Here is a 10,335-nt window from a genome sequence, read left to right on the forward strand (position 1 = left end):
GTCAAGAAAAGATGTACAGAGAGAGACTGAAATTTGTAATGAAATTAATAGTTGTCGTGGGAGGAAAAGAAACATCAGTCACATCAAACTGGTTTTCTTTAATTTCTCTTGTCCATCTTTCTCAGATGACAGTCTGGTGTACATTATTTTCTCTCCCTCACTGTATGTGTGTGTGTGTGTGTATTGGAATGCTGATATTAATTAAATCACTGATTTAAAAATCATATTGTCAAAAAGTTACTATGAGGCTGCAAATATCTTGGAAGATAGAAAATTTATTAATTCTTTGTTTCACATTTTACATTTCTAATAATATTCAGGCGTGATACCCTATGAAAGAGGTTGGTTAATTTTTATGTCTGAAGTGTGTGTGTGAGCAATTTAAAAATTAACAAGCTGATTAATTGTATATAATACCTGAATATTTTTTTAAAACTATAAACAAATTTAAAAGTGAAACAATGAAGGAATAAATGCCAAGGTATCTGAAACAGCAAGCTAACTTCTTGAAGATAAGATTTTTTTTAAATGAAGAATTTCTATCATGTATTTAAATCCCAGACAACTGTTTGCATAATGATCATGGCCTAACCTCATTCCAAGATCTCAACACAGTTGCTGGATATGTCTGTGCAAGATACTGGGAAGTCTGCCAGAGAAGAAGCCTCTTGGAAGATGATGTAGAGAACCTTGAAATAAGTGGTAGTCTTGCATTTTCCAAGCAAGAAGAGCTTTTGCCATTATTCTCTGGGCCTGACTAAGAGGTGATGAGCAGGGCCCAGTTTGGAAAAAAATCGACAAATGCTGATATACATTATAGAGAAGATTATCCAATAGATTGAGAACAATTAACATATCATTGTTCATTTGATGGTAGATGAAAGAGGGTGGACTGCCAACTCACAAGTGTTACTAACCATTACATTATCTTACAAAGCTGGGCTACTACTGTGGAATCTTTACCAACAGCAGAATGACTCAAAAGAAACGTCAGTGAAAATTGGTAAATCAAGAACTGTGTTATCACCCAACTAGAATCATCAGATTTGTGTTACTGGATGGTCATCAGCAATTTGGAATGAAAGGGACTTCACAGGTATTTGTCTTATCAGTTGTTAATCAATACCCACTACTCTTGAAGTGGTCCACTGATAGGTAACTGAAGATTTACAATGCTACTGAAGAAAGTAGGTACTCAGGGATAGAGATATGGAGAGATAGGTAAAGTTAACAAAAATGAAAAAAGAGTGGGGGGGGGATAGGGAAAAAAGAGAAAGATAGTAGTAAATAAAAAATATTGTATTGGGTATATAATAACATAAAAGAGTAAGTGACTGAATAAATAGATGAAAATAGAATGTGAAAGAAAAAGGAGGGTGTTGGCAAAGAAGTATCTCCCAGGTGGTAACAGAGAGAAATAACATTCAGGCATTATAGACTGATTCTGCTTATCTCTTGTGAAAGTTTTGAAATTATTGCATTAACATGAAGACACAACTAAGCAGATTATTATTTATTTAGCTACCCTGATGAGCTATGGGTAGTACATGAGAGGATGTGCCCTGTTTCAATTTTTTTTATTATTGGAGAATACTCAAAGAACATTTGGGAGATGTAAACAGTGGATAGTATATTGTACAATTTTAATATGCTAAAGATGCCAAAAATAGTTTTTTAAAAAATTGCTTTAACATGGCATGTCTATAAAAAGTATTGAATTCCATTCATACATAAAATAAATTATGCTTTATCATAATCGTTATGTCAAACTTTAAACCTTTAGCATTTAAACTGGTCACACCCAGCCCAAATACTCTACCTATTTTAAGTTCAAACCAGTCAGATTTGGCCCTTCACACCTAAGCTATTCTAAAAATAATCAATCACATTATTGAAATTTCAAAGCTACAAAATAATGTATGATTAATTTGAATCAATGTGAATAAACGAACATTACATTTGACAGAATAATCTGAATGCTAAGGGGTTAAATATGTTTTAAGAAAGACTATAACTATAACCACACCTCATCTAGTAACAAATTAGCAACTTAACCATCCAAAGAGAAACTGAAAACCATGCATGATGTCATCAACAATTGAAAATGTTAAGTTAATTAACCGAGTTCTGTAAGACCACTTTTAATGAGATAACAGCAAGATAAATTATAAGCTGAGAGCAAATTGTTCAACTAGGCTGATCTGGAGAAAGCTGTTCATAGGGCCCCTAACTCAAGAAACTAGATGTAGAGAAACGCTTGTAACAGCCATTCAAACCATGTACAAGTTCTGCAAGGTCAGAATTGGTAACAAGTTCAGGAAGGAATTTAATCTGCCAAGGGTCAGAAAACTTCTGTCTTCTCAGATTCATTATAGTTCTTGACAATTCTTACATTCTGATGATCTAACAGTTGAATCTGAAGAACTGTTCCAGACCTAAACTAATGGTCTAGATTTCAAAGATCAATATAATACAGGCTAAAGTCTTCACTGATAACAGAGAATATAAATTCCAGGTTTATTTGGGAAACAGCCTTGCTTTCCAATGTAGAAAGGGAATAGGCAAGTAGTCAATTTACTGTGTACTCAAAGCAAAACAATGCAATGAAATCTTTGGCACACTGTCAAAGAACCAATTCTTTGGATCTGTTAGATATACAGGTGGAGTTAGTAATAAGGGCACCAATGAAATGAAGTCTATGAACTGCTCAGACAACTCACTAGACATAACTAATAATTATCATTACCAAGAAGTTAATTAGTGTTGGCTATAGCATAGTGTCTAAGAGAAGGAAAGGGTGGGAAAATTTCAGAATATTGCCTTTGTTATAAACAAAGGGCTTCCCTTTGTACAAAAGGCTAACTTGTATGAATCATATGTAAGATGTGTGTGTGAAAGACAAAGTACAAGTGGATTGAGAGAGCAGCTGAGTTTTAAAGCTGTTAGTTGCTGTGTGTAGAAGAAATGACTACAATGGTTTGAACGCATGATGTATAGAAAAGGAAGCCAAGGGAGAAAGATGTAAAATCAGATCTCAAAATACTGGAAGTCATAGAGGAGTTGACAAAAACTGAAGTGGTATTATGTAGTATGCAAAATCTGTCCAACCTATCAAAGAACATATGCATACAAATACTTCAGTCCATGAACATCTGCAGAAGTACCAGACCAGAAGTACCATTGGGGCCACAGAACATAACACAAGTAACTTTTGAAAAAAAGCGACTATCACAATAATCAAGCTGAAATCAGCATAATGCAACAGACAAGAACACAAAATAGACCGACTACTGTAACACCACCAATCTGCATATGTTACTACTTTCTCCTACATATCCAAGCAACAATACCATTATTCCATCTCCCATTTTACTATGTGTCCTGATGAAGTGGTCCTAACCCCAAAATATCAAAATACAAAGTAAAACCTCAACAGTAAGTTGTTCTGTCTTCACTTTTGTATTTCATTTTGTATTGCTTAAGCCTCAACAGGTTTTTATCACACAATGCTTTGCCCCCACCACTCTATTACAATTATTTCAGTTATTTTGCTATCAAATCAAGATAAGATTTATACTGAAATTGATCAAACCTTATTTGGATTTATTTTTTACTGATTAGAAAGAATCATTTCTACTATATTTTATGAATACTGTTATAAATATAAAATCTATAAACTCTAAAGGTTTCTTTCTTAAACCAACAAAATCAACAGGTTTTCAACAAGGAAGCCTGTATATGATCACTCAACCTGCTAGAAACAGAAGTATATTTTCCTCCAAATAGGAACTCTATTCTCTTTTTAAATAAAAGACGGATATATAGAAAATGTAGGTGTTGGAGACACTGGTTTATAGTAACAAAGTATGGTTGTGGCTGGAATATCTCTGATGATTGTTCTGTTGAAATAGGTGAACCTTGCAGTGAAAAAAACACAACTGAGTTTCCAGTAACATACCAACAACTGTTCAAGTTTATATGGAATAGAAGATACAAACAAACTAGTGATCTGCAATGGTGTACAATAAACAGAAAAAAGTACATGAAGTGGAATAAATTATTTTGTGAGGAAGAAGTCTAACATTCTGAGCAGAATCATTTCATTTCTGTTTAACCCTTTAAAATTCAGATTACTCTACCAAATATAATTCTTGCTTATTCACAGTTTTTAATTAATCATGCATTATCTCATAGCTTTGTGACTTCAGCGAGGTAACAGTTTATTTTTAGAATGACATTGTAGGGTAGGTTTGAGAGGCTAGATCTGGCCAGTTTGAACATAAAACAGGTAGAATATTTGGATATGGCCAGTTTAAATACTAAAGGGTAATGGAAAGGAGGTCTGCCCAAAAGAGAAAACTTTTTTTCCTTCAAGTTAATGATTTCACTTAGATTAATTAAAATATAAACAATTAAGTATTAATAACTTGCAAAACTAAACAGCTGTAATGTTAGGATGTGAAGACAGCAGTGAGAAACATTTTATCATTATTTAACAAAAAGGACATGATGCTAATATATAGGTGCAGGTGTGGCTGTGTGGTAAGAAGTTTGCTTCCCAAACATAAGCTTCTGGGTTCAGTTTCAAGGCGTAGCAACTCAGGCAAATGTCTTCTACTATAGCCTCTAGCTAACCAAAGCCTTGAGTGGATATGGCAGACAGAAATTGAAATAAGCTTGCTGTATGTATGTAAGTATTTATTTATATATATATATATTATATATATATATATATATATATATATATATCATCATCGTTTAACGTCCGCTTTCCATGCTAGCATGGGTTACACACGCACACATACACTTGTCTTTGAGTCAGTGTTTGTCCTCCAACACTGCTTGGCAACTGGTGTTGGTGTGTTTACATCCCTGTAACTTAGCAGTTCAGGAAAAGAGACCAGCAGAATAAGTATAAGTACCAGGCTTAAAAAAAAAGGTCTGGGGTTGATTCATCTGACTAAGAATTCTCCATGATGATGCCCCACAGTCTAATGACTGAAACAAGTAAAAGACAAAAGATATTGAAATAACTTACCACAAATCTTTAAAGGGGCTTCCAGTTCTAATAAAATAGGCTGACTAAGAAATATTTCCCTGGACTTTAAACAAAGACCGCGAACTTCTGCCTCTGTCATCTGAACTATTTTCCCAGGCCGACATCCTCTAACTGTCAAAATATAAAACAACATCTCTTACTCAATATAGAAATTAAATGCAGAAATAACAATTTTTTTCATAAATCCAAATTTAATCATTTGTTAATTAAATCATGTCTCAACAACTATTGCAAAAAGAAGGGGTGTTATATTTACCATTGGATAGGATAACATTGTACAATACAATCAATACAAAATAATATACATTAGGAAAACCAGCACTACTTACAGTGTATGCTTAAATGTTTGTATTGTATATATTTTAGTGAGTTGGACACAAAATAAAATTTCCTCTACAAAAAATTGTAGTAAATACCAAGAACAGGAGAAATATGTTAACACACAGGTTCTAAGTTTTAGCACATTAACAACAAATAAATATATCAACGAGCTAAAACAAACATGTACAAAAATGTGAAAGTATGTGGCTTAGTGGTTAAGGTGTTGCATTCACAATTTCTAGATCATGGGTTTGATTCCCAAACTGGTCAGTGCAAAGCGTTCCTGAGTGAAAAACACTTCATTTCACATTGTTCCAGTCCACTCAGCTGCAAATGGATGACCCTGTGACGGACTAACCCTCTGATTAGGGGGAAAAGTTGGCCTGCTTGCCTAGCCAGTGGGGTGGCATCATTCAAAAGTTAAAATGATGCAAAAATGCATTGTGATCAATGATGTATAACAACATACAATAGTCTGGTTGATCACACACACACACACACACACAGATTTATCATCATCATCGTTTAACATCTGCTTTCCATGCTAGCATGGGTTGGACGGTTCAACTGGGATCTGGGAAGCCAGAAGGCTGCACCGGACCCAGTCTGATCTGGCAGTGTTTCTACGAGTAGGTCCGTATGTCCAGGTTCAACAGAAAGAGTGCTCCATCTAACGAGAATATTGTTTTTTATGACCCACCTCACACGTATGGCCCATGCTGCTAAAAGTTTCACACACATGGAACCCATGTACGTTCTTCAGCTGCCTGAAGAACGCAAATGGATTGCATGTGCGTGAAACTTTTAGTAGCATGGGCCATACATGTGAGGTGGTCATAAAAAACTATATGTGACACATACATATGCATTTATATATATGCACGCATATATTCATACATATAGGAACAGTCATCATCATCCCCATCATTGTAATGTCCACTTTTCCATGTTCACATGGGTCAAATGGAATTCACTGAAGCAGATTTTTTATGATCAGATGCCCTTCCTGTTGCCAACTCCCATGTCTTAAAGTAAGGTAATATTTCCTCTATGGCCAGATGTTTCCATGCAAGATTGGAAATGAAAGGCATCACTTGTAGGATGGTAAGACTCACAACTACCATACATTGTGAAGGCATGTGCCCTAGAGGTTGGAGTGTTGTACACACAACTGCCAGATCATGAGTGTTGTGTTCTTTGAGCAAAACGCTTCATTTCACATTGCTCTAATGTTGTATAGGGACTGACATGACAAGAATAGATCCAATGCTTCCTCTGCACGTTGTAAAAGGCAACTAAAAGAGGTTGATGTAGGATGTGCACTTCAACCTCGTAAAACCCTCACCAGCTATGACCCAAACAGATCTGGGTATCACTTGAGTGGTACAAAGGTGTCATCTGCCTGGAGTAGGAAACTACCAACAAATAGTGGATGCAGCAATGTGCTGTTACAGTGCATGCACCCCACCATACATTGTCAAATATATTCATTCAACTGCATAATTTTACATCCATTTTCCATGATTACAAGGGCAAATAATAAATATATTATCGATGTATTGTTTTATTGTTGGAAACCCTCCCTGTCACTTATTTACTCTCCTTTTTTTAACAAAGTTTCCTTATATCTTATGTCTTTAAAAGCAGCATGAAATAAATGACTAATTTGTTGACAGGAGATGTGGAAACAATGGCACACTCACACATTTATAAACATGTATATGCATTCATACATAACTACACTACACATATAGACATGCATACCCATGCACACTTCCTCTGTGACTTATTTAAATCCTTTCTGCTTATGGAAATCTTGTGAAGTTTGGTCACATTTTTCCAAACACCATTTAAAATTGAGTGTTTTACTTCATCTCATGACTCAGCTGTTACTCACAGCATCCATTATGTTGAACTTCATTTAGAAGCCTCTAACAGTAGGTTTATTCTTGGTCAACTGATTTCATAAGTTGTTTGAAATTTCTTCCGAGACAATAGTTGGAGCAAAGAAGTTGTACTCTTAGGGATAAATTCTACTCTCACATTATCAGAAAGCACCCCTAAAGCCATAATAATACACTTTACTCATACATACACACACATTGTGTTGACATACAACATATGTAGCTACAGACACTGATACAGTTATATTTAACACTGTTGTAGTCAGTTGGTTATTCAAAAGTTGGTGGTGGTGATTGTATTGGCTTAACTGTTGGTGATAGTGGGGGAGTATTGTTTTGTGGTGGCAGCAGTCATATTGTGCTAGTTAATTGTATTGTTGTTGCTCTTTAGACTCAAGTCAATCCTCATTACCTAAGATGAAAGACATTTCATTTAATTTTGAAATACAATAAGGTACTACATTGTCTTAATTATTGTAGATGGAATTGCTTGTTCATAGTATTGTTGCTAGTTGTTGGTGAGTTGGTATTGGAGGAGGTTGCAATGGTTTTGGCGTTGATGAAAGTTTATATATATATATATATATATATATATATATATATAATATATATATATATACTCATTATGACCCAAAAAATATCCAAAAGAAGATACACATTCAGTGAAAAAATTTCACCCCATATATATATATATATATAATATATATATATATATATATATATATATAGCGGCGCAAACATACAAATATTCATATATACCATCATCATTAAATAATAATGGTGATATATATCGTAATTATAATTGTTAATTATACTGTAATTTTAGTTAAAATGCTGAGAAGTGATTTTGTCTAAGAAGTGTACTTTTTAAATTGTTTAAATTGAGCCAAGTTTCTGTTAGGGGAAAATTACAGCACTTATCCTGGAATTAGAAGTCATATTATGCACACATGAAATTACATAACTTGAGGTAACTGTACATGAGGGGTGTATGCAAGAGTGTATAAACATATTTAATGTCCATCCTGGTATGGGTTGGACGATATGACAGGAAACAACGGGTTTTAGGACTAAATTGTTCTCCACTGTCTATTTGGACAGGGTGAGTGGGTAGGAAAGTAATAGATAGGTAGATAGGGTATAGAGATGAATGGAGAAAATAAACACAGGTGGAGGTGTGGTCAATTGTGAATATCAATTGTTGTGAAGAAGAATGAAGTACAAGCAGTTCAGGAAGGTAATAACTGGCAGCACAGATGATGTGAAGTTAATGGGAGTGAGGTGTGAGAGATGCAGTGCCAGGGATGAGGTCAGATTTACATAGGGGTAGAAATAGATGAACAGAAGGAGTGGGAGAGGAAATTGTTTGCAAAATAAGATGACGTACAGGAGAAAAGGGGATGTGAAAGGGACATTCAGTGGAAAATAAAAGTTGTAAGGGATGATAATGAAAATGTGAGACAAATAAGTGGTTCCGGGAAGAGTGAGTTGTAGTGAGGTAGAATATGTGCAGTTCTGCTCTCAAAATTGCAGCAGCTGAATGAATAGTGTCATAGTCAGAAAATGATGGAGGGATGAGTGTGAGGAAGATGAGTAGTGGAAAAGAAATACATCAGGGACAGATTGGGTGCAGAAGTATAGACATAATATGCTTTTAAGGCCTCATTTTATTTATGCTTAGACAGACAGGGACTCTTTGAGCAGAGTAAATTGCCAATCATCTCAATTCTTTATCATCACCTCTGTGAGACTCAACATCTAGACGTCATTCTTTGTCCCAGTTCTTCCTCTTCCAAACCATGAAAGCCACAGCCTTGTGGACAGCTCATCAAACTCTATACAAAGAGGCATACATAAGGTTGGACAATTGTCATGCTGATGATGCTTACTGAGCAAGAAACATGCCCACATCTGTCTCCTTATCTCCAGACACTAAGCCTGACCTTTTCCTTAATAGCACGTTAACTTTGGAGAATTGTTGAGTCTTGAGATTATCTCTTCTCTTGTAGAGGAGGTTTAAATTACCATTTAGTAATTAACACATCCTCTAGAGGTGAAGATAATTTTAATAAATCAAGAAAATATGTTGTATGGTATTTGATATACTTGTATACGTGTATATTGTTCAGATACATGCCACTAGCCTGTCTGAGTTATTTAATTTATCTAATTTTATTTAAATTACTTAGGCCATATATATATATGTTCTACTAGTTAAGTCCCTTCACTACTAGTAATAAGAGTGGACAATTGTCATTCTGGTGATGCTTATTAAGGCAGAAATAGGTATGCATAATCGTCCTTTTATCTCCAGATAATAAATAAGCCTGTCTTTATCCGTAATGGAATGTTAACTTCACAGAATTCTTGATTCTTGAAATTATCTCTCCTCATATGGAGGTTGTCATAATTGTCATTTGGTGACACATTCTCTAGAGGCTGAGATAATTTTAATAAATCATGAATTTATGTTGTATGGGGTTTGATATATGTGTATGCGTATGTATGTGTGTGTGAGTGAGTATGTATATATATATATATATATATATATATATATATATATATATATATATATATATCTATATATATATATATCACTCTCTCTCTCTCTCACTTACAAACACACACATATCTCCTTTTATCTTTTACTTGGTTCAGTCATTAGACTGTGGCTGCCTTGAATTTTTAGTCAAATGAAATGACCCAAGCACGTTTTACTTTTTTTCCTATCGGTTTCTTATGCCAAGCCACTATGTTACACAAACAAGTGCCAAGACACATGATAGTGCTCTGGGATGCATCATCAATCTAGGTGGTTTTGGCTCTTTCAGCATCAGAACACTTCGTCCAGTTGACTCAGTCTGAACTGTTCAAGTTTCAGCTTGCATCCCAGCAGCAGCAGGTAAATATAAACTACACACACACTCACAGGTTTGGTGACGCAAACAAGAATATAAAACACAAAACGTGAGTGTATATTTTTGTTATTTTTTATTCATAATCGGTAGAAGTTAGAGCAACTCAAGGGCCGAGATTTTCGTGCACTAAGTG

At 34.8% G+C, this 10,335-nt stretch overlaps 1 protein-coding gene across 1 annotated transcript in view; it reads right to left on the reverse strand.

Annotated features, from left to right (window-relative positions):
• Positions 1-10,335, reverse strand: part of LOC115217539 (serine/threonine-protein phosphatase PP1-beta catalytic subunit) — a 35,127-nt gene that overhangs the window by 23,257 nt on the left and 1,535 nt on the right. Inside the window, exon 2 of the mRNA XM_029787266.2 lies at positions 5,039-5,170. Coding sequence (XP_029643126.1) covers positions 5,039-5,170 — 132 coding nt within the window. The remainder of the gene's footprint in view (positions 1-5,038; positions 5,171-10,335) is intronic.

This window comes from Octopus sinensis, linkage group LG11, assembly GCF_006345805.1.
Source record: "Octopus sinensis linkage group LG11, ASM634580v1, whole genome shotgun sequence".
Lineage (NCBI taxonomy): Eukaryota > Metazoa > Mollusca > Cephalopoda > Octopoda > Octopodidae > Octopus > Octopus sinensis.